Source organism: Sander vitreus, chromosome 7 (genome assembly GCF_031162955.1).
Source record: "Sander vitreus isolate 19-12246 chromosome 7, sanVit1, whole genome shotgun sequence".
NCBI lineage: Eukaryota > Metazoa > Chordata > Actinopteri > Perciformes > Percidae > Sander > Sander vitreus.
This window is the reverse complement of record NC_135861.1, coordinates 28,880,331-28,897,935: the sequence shown is the minus strand read 5'-3', so window position 1 is coordinate 28,897,935 and position 17,605 is coordinate 28,880,331. Positions and strand designations below refer to the sequence as shown.

At 39.2% G+C, this 17,605-nt stretch overlaps 2 protein-coding genes across 2 annotated transcripts in view; both read right to left on the bottom strand.

The window, feature by feature from the left end:
- Positions 1-1,231: 1,231 nt before the first annotated feature.
- Positions 1,232-2,333, bottom strand: g0s2 (G0/G1 switch 2). Its single transcript, XM_078254055.1, has 2 exons — positions 2,276-2,333; positions 1,232-1,885 (listed from the first exon to the last, which is right to left on the bottom strand). Exon 2 carries the CDS (start codon positions 1,869-1,871, stop codon positions 1,533-1,535), a length of 339 nt encoding a protein of 112 aa, XP_078110181.1. The 5' UTR covers positions 1,872-1,885; positions 2,276-2,333; the 3' UTR covers positions 1,232-1,532.
- Positions 2,334-7,285: 4,952 nt separating this feature from the next.
- camk1gb (calcium/calmodulin-dependent protein kinase IGb) overlaps positions 7,286-17,605 on the bottom strand; it is a 21,858-nt gene continuing 11,538 nt past the window's right edge. The window contains exons 6-13 of the mRNA XM_078254054.1: positions 16,910-17,033; positions 16,689-16,764; positions 16,243-16,355; positions 15,742-15,820; positions 13,291-13,378; positions 12,001-12,335; positions 11,814-11,907; positions 7,286-8,264 (exon numbers count right to left, since the gene is read on the bottom strand). Of these exons, the coding sequence (XP_078110180.1) occupies positions 11,850-11,907; positions 12,001-12,335; positions 13,291-13,378; positions 15,742-15,820; positions 16,243-16,355; positions 16,689-16,764; positions 16,910-17,033 (873 nt within the window). The 3' untranslated portion in view covers positions 7,286-8,264; positions 11,814-11,849. The remainder of the gene's footprint in view (positions 8,265-11,813; positions 11,908-12,000; positions 12,336-13,290; positions 13,379-15,741; positions 15,821-16,242; positions 16,356-16,688; positions 16,765-16,909; positions 17,034-17,605) is intronic.

Below are 17,605 nucleotides of genomic sequence, written 5' to 3'. Positions count from 1 at the left end.
GGCCCTGCTTTCTCAAACTGAGGAAGATGTGTTCTTACATAATTTCTTACTTGAAAAAATCTGAATAAATGGTGTTTGGGTAAACCATATTTTTGTTGTAGCTGATGAAAAGATGCAAATGATCCTTCTATATATAAATCCCCTACGTTACGTACACCGAGCTCTTTCCACATATCAAAGGCTGTGTCTAGACAAGAAGGAGGGAAGGAAGGGTTTGCTGCTATTGGCAACCAGAGAGAGATCGCTCTGAGTTGTAAGTTCTTTGATATCTGTTTCCAAGTCCTTATTGTGTCAGGTATTACCGGGTTGGGCTTGTAACATGTTTTGTTAAGAGGAATCGGAGATAAAATTACAGCACCGATTGAGTATGGCAGACAGTCCTCTCGCTCAATCTCCAGCACACTTTTTTTTATTTTATGGGATTTATAATTGCAGACAAAGAGAAGAACTATTGAGTCTAACTTTTGAAAGTATGACTTTGAGAGACATATTGATATGTTTTGGAGGAGGTAAAGTAGTTGTAGGAGAAAAAACATCTTAATTGTATTCACCCTGCCCACTTGGGATAATGAAAGAGTCCTCCAGAACTGAATTCTATTGTTGAGTTTGTCTAAAAGGGGAAGAAAATGTTCTTTGAATATAGAGCTTAATTCTTTAGTAATGACGATTCCCAGATAGGTGAATTTTTCTGATGTTATCTTAAAAGGGAGGGACCTGAGCCAGTTGTAGTCTTCTAGCTTTAAGGGCATCAGTTCGCTTTTACCCCAATTGATCCTATATCCAGCAAAGGTGCCGAATAGCTTAATAACTTATAAAACATTTGGCATAGTAACTTTCATTTGGGATATAAATAACAGAATATCATCAGCGTACAAGGATATTTTGTTTCTATTTTAGTTTACTTATTAAACTACATTTTTACTTATTTTGTAGTGATTCTATCAGGCACTGGTGTTAGCTTTATTCATTATACACTTTACATGTATGACTCTATTGTTTTTATTTTTATGCTGTTGTAATTTTAACAACAATCTCTATCCTAAGCATAGCCTACATTTCCCACACAGAAGATCAAATGTGCCATGGTTAAATGTAGTTTAGTTAAACAGCCCCTAAAGCGGAATCTAGAAATGTATGACATGTCATTATAAATACATCTTTGATTTTCTTGCAACATGTACAAAGGGCTATATTACTCTAAAATAAGATCTGAAACTGTTGCTAGCCGAAAAATAGCTTTATTAGAGTGCAAAATGAATTTAATCACACAAGTTCCATTTCTTTCCCAACACATTCAGCAAGTCACATCCACAAATATCTGCTGCCCAGCAGCCAGACATTACTGTACCCTGCAGTTTTCAGTGTATCTCCTCATTTTTTTCCAGTCAACGGGGGCAAATTGCATATTCAACCAAATCTGACATAAAAGAACGGGTACAAAGTGATCCGTTCAATGTGGTGATTTAATTTACCACCATTAGCATTAACATTGCAAGTGTTGTGTCCATTTACACCAGGAGGGGAGGGTTTCTTTAAGAAGCATGTAAGCGGTTGGAGTTTCTCTGCCAAGCAGTCACCACATGTTTGGCCTTGATCTCTACCGTCTCCAGCACGTCCACACCTTCAGGGTTAACCAAGGTAGTGTGCTTCTCCTTCTTCATCATCATCTCCCCAATCCGCTCTGCTGACGTGTCCTCATCAACAGTCTCCTGCTCCTGCACAAATGGCAGCAAAACAGTCTCCACCAGTCCGCCAACGACTCCGAGCATGGCCAGAGTGGAGCCAAGCATGTAGATCTTCAACATGCTCCGGCCTGGCCTCTGGTTTAGCATCTCCTTAGCGAAGGGGATGATCTCGCCAATGGTTTCCATAGTGTGCAATTAGTCTGTTGAAAAAAAACACAGAAGTTTGGTTACAGAAAATTGTCAGAAAAACTCTCGATTCAATTCAGTTCAATTCAATTCAATTCAGTTCAATTCAATTCAATTCAATTCAATTCAATTATAATGACATGGCTTTATTTATCCCCTGGGGGCAATTTAAAAGCATGAGGATTAGTTCTGACAAGTAGAAAATATAATAAATAAACACAATGCCATATACCATAGTAAATATACTAAAAGTGTGAAGTGCAATAGAGAAAAAGCAGCAACACATGTAACTTGAAACAACTCTTTTGATATAGTGTTAAAACAAAGTAGCCTACTTTGGAAATCCTTTAAAAAAAAATAAAACTATAAACATAAAATGCTGATACTGAGAGGCAGATACTCACTTTTGCAGCAGACCCCAAGCTCTGACTTTTTCCTCAGTGTTCCCCCAGTCAGGCGTTTGCAGGCAGAAAGACAAGGGCACGTCCTGCAATTTAAACACTAATGGAGCCAGGTTAACTCCCACAGTGATGACAGAATGCATATTCATGAGGCTACTGAAATCACTTTTTTGGAGATTAGGGCTTGTTTGGGTAAAAGGGCACGGGTTTCTAGGGCAAGAAGTGAAGCAAATATTCCCTGTAGGGGAAACTGTGCTTGTGACATCACATGAGGTCTGCATGTGTTGCCACAGATACAGATCTATCCATCTATCTATCTACCAACTCTCTCAAAAAGACCTCCAACCATGCTCATTCCTGATACAGAAGTGCTTTTTTCTATACAGATATAACATTGTGGAATAATCTGCCGCTTTCCCTCAAAATTGTAAATACCAGAGGGGCTTTTAGACATCAGGTTAAGGCATTTTTATGGACTAGAGTAACCAATCTTTTTAGAGTAGACTGATTATTTTATGTGATCTGTGATTTTCTGATTTTAGAATGCTCTTGCAACTTGGATGATGTATTTTAAATGTTATTGTCTTTGTCCTGCAATAGGTCTTTGTCATGTGTTAAATGCTCTAACACCAAGGACCATGTTGGAAATAAGTGTTCACACTTTAACATGTTATCCTTTGGATGTCAAATCCAAAATAAATCAAATCAAATCAATCAAATCAAAACCATGCTCATTCCTGATACAGAATGAAGATAAATCAGCATCAATCAACATTCAAATATTTCCCATGTGACTGAACATTAAACAACAAGAGTGGTTGGTTGGTGTTGCGTGGCTTGTTACAATAAATATTGATCCTTACATGTGATGGCTGGAAGGCATTGTTTGACAGCAGCACGGCTACACATGGAATTCCCCTTATTGAACACTGGGAGATAAGGTTTACTAGACGAAACGGCTCAATAGAATCCCCCTCCAATCATGTTCGCCCCCTACCATGACGCTGACCATGAAGCTCCAAAGTGAGAGGTTGTAGGGGTTAACGTGTATGTGTGTGTGTGTGTGTGTTTGTGTGTGTGTGTCTGAAACCCTCTGCCCTTTGACCTCGTCCCTTTACTGCCAAAGAGGAGGGAGTGAGGTCAGATGTGCGAGTTGTGAAATGTGTCTGACCTTCATCACGGAGAGACATGTGTCATCTGCACTCAGTGAAAATGACAACAGGCGAGAAGTCTGCATGTCTGTTCAACATCTGCACGCCAGATGTTAGAGGCACTTCGCACCATAGTACATAATCTAGTTTAATAACCTGTTCCCGCCGCTGCCATCAGGATGAAGCCACTCCGTACCATTTGTTTTGGAGTTGCCCTAGTCTTTTGACATTCTAGTTTTTCGGAAAAAAAAAAATCTCTAAAATTTGTAGCAAGGAGAAACAACTGGACCTAGAAATCGCACTTTTTGGAGTGGCACGTGGAGGGCTGGCTCTCACAGGTGCGTGATGCATTGGCTTTCTGTCATTATTGGCATGGCGCTCAATGTTGACCCAGTTGGTTTGTCAGTTTACCACTGTGGGCCAGACTGAAACACCTCAACAACTATCGGATGGATTGCCCTTTGGGTACATACATTCATGGTCCCCAGACGATGTATCCCGATGACTTTGGTGATCCCCTGACTTTTCCTCAGCACCACCATGTCATTAACATTTAGTTTTTTATTGAAATATCTCAACAACTATTGAATGGATTGCTGGGGAATTTGGTGCACACATTCATGGTCCCTTCAGGATGAATTGCAGTAACTCTGGTAATCTTCTGATCAATCCTCTAATCCATGAGGTTAACGTTTGTGGTTCTGAGTTAGTGCGTTTACATGCAGCAGTAACCAGGGTATGGTCTTACCCCGGTTAAGTGAATAACCGGGTTATGCTAGTTCGCCCCGTATACATGAGTTGGGAAGAAAGGGAAGAATGACCTCCGGTACAGTAGGTGGTGCTCTGCCAACCTACAACTGGTTGAAATAAGGCTTTTCTTTTTCAGTTGACCTTTGTCATAATCACAACACCTTGGAGAGTGGGGAGAACATGGACAACTTTTGTGTCTCCTCGTCCGTCCAGAAATGGGTCTTCTTGGTAGCACTTGCCAGGGCAAAGTCCTCCGTGGGTTTAAAGGTTTAAAGCTTGTGTTGTTGTTGTTGTTGTTTTTGCCGCTGTTGCTTCCAACAGCTCTCATCTATTTCCGCGTCAAATACCACTACGGCGCATGCACAGACGCGTAACCTGAGCCTACCCCGGTTGTGATATTACGAATCCCACTATGGCCACGTCAACACCCGCCCTTCAATAGCATTTATTGGCCAGGCGTCCATGCTTACACAAGGTAATGTAACCACATTTGTTCAGGTCCTATCCCCTGACCAATCAGCTATCCTAAACTTAACCACTCAAGGTCAAATGCCTAACCCCAACCAATCAAGCTGCTTCGTAGGGTGGGTCTTGGCGTGGCCATAGTGTGATTCGTAATTTCGCACCCCGGTTAAGGTGTATAGTTACTAAAGAAGTTATCTAGGTCTGTAAACCGGGAAATGAAAACTCCCATTTTAGCCGGGGTAAGGTGTTCCATGGCATTTGAAAAAACGGGGGTATTGCCTTAACCCGAATAGAATTGTTTTGTTAAACTGCAAACGAGTGAAATGTCTGCATAACTATTGGTTGGATTGCCATGAAAGTTTGGTACAGACATCATGTTCCCTTACTACGGCATGAATTGTATACATTTTGTGATTTCCTAACTTTTTTTCTAGCACCATCATCAATAAAATGTTTGATGCCTCCAATATTTGCTATACAAATGACATTCCCATCCGCCTCAGCTTTACTTTGTGGGCCTAAATGTTAGCATGCTAACATGCTAGACCAGGGGTCAACAACCTTAGCTCAACCAATGGCAAAAAAATAAAACACTGCCTTAGCGGGCTGGGTCGATGATGTCAGGCTTATAGCTGATATGGCTGATTAATTTTAAAATGCCACTTCATAATAAAAAGGTTGCTGAACCCCACTAGACTAACAAGGTGAACATGGTAAGCATTATACCCATAGACTGCATATAAAGATATTATATTATACCTGCTAACATCAACATGTTAGCATTATCACTGTCAACATGTTAGCATACTTATGTGAGCATGTAGCTCAACTTCCTCCTCACAGAGCTGCTATAGCATGGCTGTAGACTCTTAGTGTTGATCATCTGTGTAATTTTTGCCATTACAAGCCGTGCTGTTGTACCAACTGACATGCAATGCCTTGAAGTGAGGAGAGGGCCACAAAAGTTACAAAAGAATACTAAAAGAAACAATGGTGAACATGATCATCATGTCATCATTTTCAAACTTTAAAATGAACAACTTATGGTGAAACTACTCTTTGATTAACATTTGAACTCTTGCTCAGCAGCGATGAAACTCCAGAACAACCTTTCCCCCGTTAGTCAGTTTTGGAGTGCAGCCTTTCCACAAGCATTGCTGGTAATACCACTTCACAATAATGCACTCTTTACAAATGAGTTTGGATTCTGGCCAATAATGTTTGCCCCTGCTGGGAAAATGTGGAGACTGTTTGGAGACCTTTGCCCCATATTTCTGGCTTCTTTTGCCTGAATAGACAGTCTGTCTCTTGGATTTCTCCAAGTCAACAATGTCTTGTTTTTTTTGTGTGTGTGTGTGTGTGTGTGTGTGTGTGTGTGTGTGTGTGTGTTTTAATGTTAAAGCTTAAAGAAAAAGAAGTGTACAAATCTAAAGGAATTCCACACAATGATTTCCGGGTATTGCTGTCATTTAAAAGCTGAATCTTGGAGTGATATAATCCGTATTTCCCCCCCACACTTTTTAATTAGGTTTTGCAGGGACATACAATTGGCTTTACAATTGGCATTGAAAGTGATATATGATCAGTTTTATTTTTTCTTTATTTTATATTATTAAAATGTAGGCTCTTCCTATTGTTTCCATGTTAGCAAATGCTGGTGACCCAAGGCCAGGGTTTACAGTAAACTGCAGGACAGGGAAAACTGAATATGACCCTAGATTATATGGCTATAAGGCAACCACATTTGGCAACCACAAACATTGGTGAGGATTTCAGCTTCTGATCCAGATTCATATGTTGTGATTAAAGCTGAAACTTTCAGTTTGAACTTGGTTACATGACATGTTATGTATCTGCTGGCTGACTGTAATTAACTGTACATGAACTGGTAATCCTGGCTGAGCTTTAAGGGTCGATATGCCATCTAATCTACTGAAGAAGTACAGCCTGGTAATTGGTTTGGAGGTCAGCTTAAAAAGGGACACAATGTTAGGTCACAGGATCAGGCAAAAGGTGTTCTTTTTTTTTAGCAAAAAGTTGTTGCAATAGCTGCAGGATAAAATAGATATATTAAAATGATAACGAGCAGATGGATTAATAATAATTGCATTGCTTCATGACTCAACATAAACATTAAACACATTCCAGTTTTACTTTCTTTCAGGTCTAAGAGGATTTATTTTTGTCTGTGCTTTAAGTATGTACTGTAATTTTTTTCTACTTCACTCGCTTCTTTTAATTCAGAGCCAATGTGCAGCTACTTTACTGTACATTTTCTTGCCATAAGCAAAAGAATATTCAACAAACATGAACATGTACAATATTCAATATACTTCCAACTCTGCAGTCTTGGGGATTCCTTTGCAAGGAAAATCTCCAAAAAAAAGAGCTTACAAAAAGAAAAACCTCAGTCCAAAAGTTCATCAGCCAGGGACATGACCAAGTTTTAGTGGGGATAAAAAACAAATGTGGATCATTTTTTTCATTTATCTTTCAAAGTATTTGCGTGCGAAACGATACATGTAAGCCCATGCCATTTTTGCAGCTTTTTATAATTATTCCATTTTATGTATTAATTATATATTGTTCAGTGGTTTGTGTGGAGTCATTTTTCCAAAAAGGAAAGAGAGACAAATAAAATGGCAGAAAAATGCTTTATTAATGAGCATACAGGGATCCCATCATAATACATGGACTGGATCAACATCTGTTGAATGCATCAACACAAAGCAACCTACAGCTGGAGAGAAACAAAAAGACTGCAGCATGAGCCACTTACAATAAGATGAGAAACATCTATTACAGTGAATATAAATGATATTCTAGCAGCTTGATGGCATGTGAGAGCTAGGAGTTGGCAAAGTTATGGATATACTCGTGACATTTACACTGGTAATGCTTTATCAGTTTAAACATATACTATGGTTTTTTTTTTTCTTATAGCTTTTTTTTTTAATCAATATCATTTAATAAAAAAAGAAGAAGAAAATACTTTAGAAAAAAAAACCCAGGACAACAAACAAACATAACAGAATAGATTATACCACTATGGCTTGTTTGAACCAGTAAGCATGCAGGTTTTCCATACATTTCATTGCGTTTATGGAGGTTTGCTAAAGAATAATATTCAACACATGAAGTACAATAATTTGTCTTATTGCATTGTGTGTATTTTCTTAAACATGTAACCACAGTCCTAATAAACCTGGACACTAAGTGTGCGCTGATGAATCAAACTCTCCCTGATAAAAAAAACCCAAAAAAAACAGGAGTAATTATAAGGCCCTGATGACATCAGAGGGCCGGGGCTGCTTCACACTGAATTAGCTGGACATTCAGCAGCAGCAATACTGGCTCATCTAGCAAGTCTACCCTGTGCATCTGAGTTAAAGTGAGTATTGCATCTGAAAGCTGTGTGTGTGTGTGTGTGTGTGTGTGTGTGTGTGCTTCTGTGTGGTTGTCGGGAAGCTTTATAGGCACTCTTTCCAAAAAAAAAAAAAAAAAGTCCCACTGACTGTATGGACCTTGCAGACCGTCTGGGCCCGTCAGAGGATTAACCACTTGTCATTCCCAGTACACTGCCGACACAAAACAGCTCCACGCTGAGTCAGCACAGCTACACTGACCTGCAGAGGGCAGAAACACACTCAGGGTGAGAAACGAGCTGAAACTACACAGAACATGCACAGCACCTTTCCAGTCAAACATATACAGTATATGGACATACAATACACTGTCAAACAGCATGTCATTAAAAAGGCCCTGTGCACACACACGCACGCACAAACTTATTTGGGACTTATTTGACGTCACCAAACATGTCAGAGTACAAACAAGCAGAGGTGTAAATAATACATTTACTACTGGCTGAATTCCATTAAGCTGCTTCAGTTTCAGGGTCCTGGTATCATGCATGCTGGTATGCTGTCACACTGTATTCTACAATATAAATAATTATATATTCCACTACTTATACTTTGCAAATATTAAAAAAATGTGAGCGTCAAGAAAAACATCCAAGGCACTCGTCTTTAGAAAAAAAGGCACATCTGGCAAATGCTAACTAGAATAAGATTAAAAACATCACTTTAACGTGTTTCGGCGTCCAGCCTTCTTCAGGAAGTTACAGGAAAGGTCTGAGGTGAAAGTCCAGTCTTGAGAGGTCAGCCCTTTACTCTTGGGGATGTTGGCCCCTGCTGATCGCATTCATTATTTAGGCTAGACTAAGTGAACACCGTTGTAGATTGGTTGCACTGGTGTAGTCCATGTGATACGCAGGTATACGCAGTATACCCACTAAGAAAGCTCCAGGATTTCCATATACCCACTTAAAAATGCCCAACGACACGCAACAACATACTTTCCATTATATTTTTGATATATTTTGAATTGTCATTTGTTTTTCTTCTTCACATAGGCTAAATGAAGGTATTTCCACTGTAAATTGGTGCATAAAAGTGTATCCGAATACAGGAAATGAAGTCATTGATGCTCAATACTTCCCTGGGGAGGACTCCTAGACCCCCCACTATGATATGCCCCCACCAAAAGGTAGATTCTGGCATATATATATATATATATATATATATATATATATAGTACAGTATACCCACTACAATACATTAGACTAGCAATTATTATTTATTTTTTTTAAGATTATTTTTTGGACATTTTTAGGCCTTTATTCGACAGGACAGCTGAAGACATGAAAGGAGAGAGAGGGGGGGGGGAATGACACGCAGCAAAGGGCTGCAGGTCAGAGTCAAACCCGGGCCCGCTGCGTCGTGGAGTAAACCTCAATATATGGGCGCCTGCTCTACCAACTGAGCTATATGGGCGCCCCTATTAGCATTTATTTAATAAATGGGTTATAACACACTGTAATGTAGTTGTACACAGCTATAAGAGCTTATTTCTAAGTCTTTATTAACATACAGTATTTATCAACAATTATAGCTTCTCAATGAAGACATATTTTATATTTTTCCAACTGTAATTTACTAGATTATCATTCGTTATCTGCTTATACAGCAGCCTCCATATATAGGTGCCCACAGGACGAGTTAAAGTTGTTGATTATTACATTCATAAACACTTATATCTACTTACAGATTCATTATAGTGTGTTATAAACCAATTATTAAATGTTTAAATAGTGCTTCTACATGCTTCTAAACAGCTATAACGTAAATATTTGTCTGTATTTATTGTTTATTTCATATTATTGTTTAATATGTTTATGTATGTACCAAACACCAAGGCAAATTCCTTGTAAGTGTTACTCTGATTCTACTAACTAGAGCTGGGTGATATGGAGAAAATCAAATATCACGCTATTTTTGAGCAAATACATTGATGTTGATATTGCGGCAATATAGTAGGGTTGACTATTGGTGCTTTCAAAAATATTAACACAAAGAGATTTTTTTTATAACGTGACAAAAAACAGCTAGTAAGTCTGGTGAGTTCAGAACATGACATCACTTTACTGTAATGCAGCCTTTAAAGCCAGGAAAAAACAACACGTGTCACATCACGATATTACGATATCCAAAATTTAAGACGATATCTAGCCTCATTTATCGATGTCATTATAATATCTATATATTGCCCAGCCCTACTACTAACTAGGGGAAGTTAAAGGACAATTCCGGCGCAAAATGAACCTAGGGGTTAATAACACATGTATACCGAGTCGACGGTTCTCTGGGATGGTTTATTAAATATATTATAAAGACAATAGCGTTCACATATACAAGCAGGCACCATCTTGGGAAAACAGTCACGACCAGTCGAACTACGAACGCCTTGCTTGAGCTATGTTACTGGTTACTGGTTGCACGGCGTTCCTCGTTTGACTGGTCGTGACTGTTTTCCCAGGATGGCACCTGCTTGTATACGTGAACGCTACTGTCTTTATAATCTATCTTTTTAGTAAACTGTCTGTACACTTACAAAGTTCTCAGTGCTTCGGTTTACATGTAGGGACCATCATTACGCTACTGTGGAAGTGTGGTGCTATTTTGAGCCTTGTTAGTGGTATAGAAATAGTGATTTCTTTTTACTTTACCCGTGCCACGACGACTAGCGTTATAAGCTAATTAGCAGTTTGTGCTTTCTTGTTTCAAGACACAGTTGATTAGCATGGAAACAAATCCCAGGGAACGGTCGACTCGGTACACATGTGTTATTAACAGTGTTTGAATAACGCCGTTTAAAAGAACGGCGTTAGGTAACGATGTTATTTTTTTTCAGTAACGGGGTAATCTAACTAATTACTTTTCCCGTCGTTACAACGCCGTTAACGTTACTGGACGTTAAATGCGGTGCGTTACTATGCATTGATTGAATAAACTGTGTAATCCGAACGCACCCGCTGGCTCACAGCTAGTGAGGAGGTGGGTTAATAACGAGGTAAGCGATTATGATTGGCTAAGGCAGAGTCCTGTTTCATGGTAGCCAATCAGAGCCAGTGTTTTTACACACGTCAGCACACACACACACACACACACACACACACACACACACACACACACACACACACACACACACCAGCTAAACAGAGATTCGATGAAGCAGCAGAGATGGCGAGTCAGGAGCAATCCGATGAAAAGTTGGCATTTTCAAGGTGGAGATATAAGCACTACTTCAAATTCATTGTGGTCAAAGGCAAGAACGTGCATGTAATGTGTACATTATGTCCAGGAGCGAAGACTTTGTCGACATCCGTTGTAAGCAACTCTAATTTAATGAAGCATCTCACGACGACACACGCATCTACAAAGCTAGTGGCCCAAAAACACCGATACCTCCACCAGAGATGATAGCTCGCCATCCACTAGCAAAGAAGGACTCGGAGCACAGTTCTCCAAGCAGCAAAAGCTAGATCTTTCTGCCTCACAACAAAAAAAACTGCTTACTTTTATTAAAGAGTAATTCAGTTACTAACTCAGTTACTTTTTGGAACAAGTAGTGAGTAACTATAACTAATTACTTTTTTTAAAAAGTAACGTTCCCAACACTGGTTATTAACCCCTAGGTTCATTTTGCGCCCGAAAGGTGTTGCCATATCAAATTTCAAATGTGTAAACTTTAATAGTGATGTCATTCAAATACAATTATAACTTGTACTACAAGGTATTTGTATGACATGCTAATGTGTTACTTGAACCTACCAAGTAAAATGTTTCCATGTAAACTTCCTGCAGCCTTCACATGACTGAGCACACTCCGGTCTGTACAGCCTTGCTGTTGCAGGTTTTACCATACCTGAAAGCAGAAGAGAAAAGTGTCAGCATGTCTCAGTCCTGCTGTGATATCCCAAAGTGAACATTCACACCATCAGATGAAAGTGTTACCAACCCGTTGAGGTTGGCAGGCTCTGAGTGGTAGATGTTCTTGCTCTGCTCAGCCATAGAGGGGGCGTGATGCGGGACGGCCTGACTCTGAGTGGTCTTCAGTGTGTGATAATGGCTCTTTGGTTCCACGGGACTCGCGGGCAGGGACATGTGATGCGTCCCGTTTACTGTGCCGTTGACCCCCGGCAGCTTGGAGTCCAGTTTGTCTGGATTGAGACGTATGTGGCTTTTCTTCGGGGAGGACAAGTCGACCACCTTGATGTCTGGGATACTGGGCTGCCTTGCGGCCAGCTGCAGCTTCTTCATGTGGCTGATGGCTACTGCAGCGTTATAGGCTTGCTGTGGAAGAGAACAGATAACACAGAGCAGAGGTTTTAAAAAGAGATCTGAGAGCCACGCACACTACACAAAGCTTCGCTTTACAGGAACTGCATGATGATGTCTGGACGACGGAGACTGACACTCTGCAACCCCAAATTCCAGTGGTGGAATGTCATTAAGTACATTTATTCAAGTACTGTAGATGGAACAGAAGTGTGATGCCTCACTCTGTGGCTAAAACAGAGAGCTCAACACACAGGGTGAAAAGAGGAGCTGCAGCAATGTGCAGTACAACAAAAAGATGGTGTTTTTTGAAAATTAAACCATCTAAACCTATTCTGATATAACCTCTGACTACAATTATGAACCTGAAAATGAGCATAATATGAGCACTTTAAGAGTTTTGCACACAAAACACATGTAGTTTATCAAATCTGATGTTTTATTATGAATTAAAGTACCCAACAATATAAGGGCCTAAAAGTCCAGCTGAAATGATTAGACCGTTAAACACGCAACTGTCTGGATCCTTTACATTTTCTAAAATGTGAGGATTTTTCTACATTGAGTACTTTTACTTTTAAAACTTTAAGTACATTTTCCTGATGATACTGACGTACTTTCACTTAAGTAACAGGATCTGAATACATCTTCACCACTGCCCAAACCTGAGTATACACTAGATTTTCCGGATGATAGATTCATATTTTAGAGCCTTTTTGTTCTGCTAAACCATCAAGTGCACTTTGGTTCCCCTGACAGTAAAAGCCCAACATCAATTCAATTCAATTTCATTTATAGTATCAAATCATAACAAGAGTTATCTCGAAACAACATCAGCCATCAGTGGGTTGATTACAGAATAATATCTTATTAAACTGTCCTTAATCAGAAAGGATTTAGGTAGGCTCCTGGTTAATACTGCAGGTCCTCAATGAGCTTACCACATCAGAGCCAAGAAATCAGGACTGACCTTCCACTTGGACTTGGCAAAGTTCTTTTGGATCTGAACACTGACGGAATAGTAGATGTCCTGACTCCGGGCCGTCTCTCCGATAATCCTGGAAAACAGATGATGTAGGACAGGACATTTAAATAAATTTCGAGGTAGACGTTAGTCCCAAAGCCTCCTGTGTGGCCCAACACTGTGTGCATACACTCCTACACATCACACCTATTTCTTTAGTGTGTAGTGTCACTAAAATGTTTACACGTTGTCTTTAACTGTCCCTTGTAGGAAAGATATAACTGCTAAAATAAAATAAATATATAAATAAAATAAATTAAAATGCAAAACAAACTCACTGTGAAATCTTTTAGGTTTCTATAACTTTCAAGAAATAAAAAGTATTGTTAAAAAAATAAGTGTTACATGTTATTTTAACTATGGTACAGTAGCCTACAGACACTTACTGGGAAAAGAACCGCCTGCTCAAGAAATGCAACTATGTTGCAATTGTAATTATTTACTTATTATAAAATGAGTTTAAGGGTAAAAAGGTGGGACAATTGAACACTTTTTTTTTTAATTTAATGCATCATAACCAGAGGTGGAAAGAGTACAACAGTATTCTACTTAAAGGTCCCATGGCATGAAAAATTCACTTCATGAGGTTTTTCAACATTAATATGAGTCCACCAGCCTGCCTATGGTCCCCCAGTGGCTAGAAATGTTGATAGGTGTAAACCGAGCCCTGGGTATCCTGCTCTGCCTTTGAGACAATGAAAGCTCAGATGGGCCGATCTGGAATCTTCCCTTTATGACATCATCAGGAGGAAGGTTACCTCCTAAAAGAGACTTCAGATACAGTATTAGGGGACCACTAAGGCCTATATAAAAGAGACTTCAGATACAGTATTAGGGAACCACTAAGGCCTATATAAAAGAGACTTCAGATACAGTATTAGGGGACCACTAAGGTCTATATAAAAGAGACTTCAGATACAGTATTAGGGGACCACTAAGGCCTATATAAAAGAGACTTCAGATACAGTATTAGGGGGACCACTAAGGCCTATATAAAAGAGACTTCAGATACAGTATTAGGGGACCACTAAGGCCAAAATAAAAGAGACTTCAGATACAGTATTAGGGGGACCACTAAGGCCAAATATAAAAGAGACTTCAGATACAGTATTAGGGGACCACTAAGGCCTATATAAAAGAGACTTCAGATACAGTATTAGGGGACCACTAAGGTCTATATAAAAGAGACTTCAGATACAGTATTAGGGGACCACTAAGGCCTATATAAAAGAGACTTCAGATACAGTATTAGGGGACCACTAAGGCCTATATAAAAGAGACTTCAGATACAGTATTAGGGGGACCACTAAGGTCTATATAAAAGAGACTTCAGATACAGTATTAGGGGACCACTAAGGTCTATATAAAAGAGACTTCAGATACAGTATTAGGGGACCACTAAGGCCTATATAAAAGAGACTTCAGATACAGTATTAGGGGACCACTAAGGCCTATATAAAAGAGACTTCAGATACAGTATTAGGGGACCACTAAGGCCTATATAAAAGAGACTTCAGATACAGTATTAGGGGACCACTAAGGCCTATATAAAAGAGACTTCAGATACAGTATTAGGGGACCACTAAGGCCTATATAAAAGAGACTTCAGATACAGTATTAGGGGGACCACTAAGGCCTATATAAAGAGACTTCAGATACAGTATTAGGGGACCACTAAGGCCTATATAAAAGAGACTTCAGATACAGTATTAGGGGACCACTAAGGCCTATATAAAAGAGACTTCAGATACAGTATTAGGGGACCACTAAGGCCTATATAAAAGAGACTTCAGATACAGTATTAGGGGACCACTAAGGCCTATATAAAAGAGACTTCAGATACAGTATTAGGGGGACCACTAAGGCCTATATAAAAGAGACTTCAGATACAGTATTAGGGGACCACTAAGGCCTATATAAAAGAGACTTCAGATACAGTATTAGGGGACCACTAAGGCCTATATAAAAGCATCCAAAAAGCAGCATGTCATGGGACCTTTAAGGAAAGGTAATGTTACTTTGAAGTGAAATAAAAATTACCGGTATGAAAATCTACTCAAGTAAAAAGGAGCTCATTTAAAATTTACTTAGAGCAAAAGTTACTTAGTTACTTTTTTAACATGCGGGGTAGTTTGCGGGTTTTTTTTGCCTTGCATTTTTTTAATTTACATTTTTGTTATTTACATTACATTTTGTTACTCAGTAACGGATGCAATGTCAAATGTAGCTAAGTACAATACTTTAAAAACTACTTTTAAAAGTAGAAGTACACAAAAAAAACCCTACTGAATTGCAGTAGCGTGAGTAATTGTAATTCGTTACTTTCCACCTCTGATCATAACCAATATTTATTAATATTTGTATCAGAACCCTCCCAGGCTGATGATTGACACTCACCAGGGATGTCTGAGTGCCAGGTCAGTGGAGTAGCGCATGCTGGGATTCTTCTGCATCATGTTACGGATGAAATCTTTAGCTGTGGATCACACACACACACACACACACACACACACACACACACACACACACACACACACACACACACACACACACACACACACATTTAATTGTCTCAGAAATAATTGCCATTAACAATATTATTGTCTCTTTCAGTCAAATTTAAAAAAAATTATTTATTACTTTTCCAAACAAATTTAAGTTTTTGAATTTTCAAAAATGTACATAACATTTACAATATTATAGTATTATATAGTTTTCCAGACCTTAGCTAATGTTAGCAATTAATTCCAGTTAAACAAACCAATTATGTAAAAAACTAAAATTGCGATAAGACAATCATGTTAGAATTGTTACAGGCCTAGCTGAGGCTGTATGGAGGAATAAAGCAGCTGCAGCAGGCTACACATGATGTCTGCCCTAAACGCTCAAAGTAATTACCAGATTCAGAAATGTCATCCCAGAAGGGCGAGTCAAACTCGTACTGCGCCTTCATGATCTTCGAGAACAGTCTTGTTTCACTTTCTTCGTAAAAAGGGGGATATCCACAGAGTCTGAAACACAACCATTTATTATTGTAGGAAAAAGGAATGTTCCACACATGTTTATGTACAGTACTAATGTGTGCAGGCAAAAAAAAAAAAAAAAACATGTATAGCAGATGCTCACTAGGTGGTGCTATGGCTCAATCACTGCAGCGTTATTCTGCATTTAGGTAACTGTGTCATGCTTAACATGCAGGACCAGCAGTGGATTTTAATCTGAAAATCTTGCCGCTTAAGAAAAACACCTTGGGCCGATTTACAATCTTAGAAGTCTAGTTTTTGCTTTCCACAATAACTCAGTCTACTAATGTGTGCACACATTCACCATGGCTTTATTCTTACAGGATGTAGGTGATAACTCCAATAGACCAACAGTCCACTGCCTTGCTGTAGGGCTTCTGTGCCAAAACCTCAGGGGCTGAAAGTGAGAAAAAAAGAAGGTCAAAGCTATGACAATGATTTCTCTAATCAGGCCTGTATGTGGCTATAAATATTGCATTGTCTTATATTTCTTATAAGCGTCCATACATCATTCATTACAGAGACACAGATGGTCTCCTTACCTACGTATCCCGGGGTGCCACAGGCGGTCGACATGATGTCGCTCTCCACTATCTTGGAGAGCCCAAAATCACTGATCATGATCTTGGAGTTCTCATCCTGGCTGAAGTACAGGATGTTCTCTGGCTGCACAGGGGCGAACAGACAGACAGGAGAGCTGTACACACACCGATGTTCTCCATGAACAACTTCTCAAAGTGTTGTATTTCACTTTCTGTAAAATGAACACTGCTATAAATGAAGCTTTACCACTAAAAGTCTTGCAGACTCTTGCTTTTTTGGGAAATACACGTATTCGCTTTCTTGCCGAGAGTTAGATGAGATGAACAATAAAACTCTCATGTCTGTAAAGTAAATATGATACATTATCAGGCACATAACCCCCTATTAAATCAAAAGTTGCCGTTTTTACATTCTGTTTTTTGTACGGATTAAACCAATAAGATTTGCCGTGTTAATTAGAGATTTTAGAGGTGCTGGTAAGCAAACTTTGGACAGAGCCAGGCTAGCTGGTTCCCTGCTTCCAGCCTTTATGCTAAGCTATGATAACGTCTGCTAGCAGTAGCGATACGAGAGTGGTATTGCTCTTCTCATGCATGCACTCTTGGCATGAAAGCAAATAAGCATTTAAAATGTCAAACTATTTCTTCAAGCTTTAAAAGGTAGAAGTTATCATTCTGAAGAATTGTCATATTAAG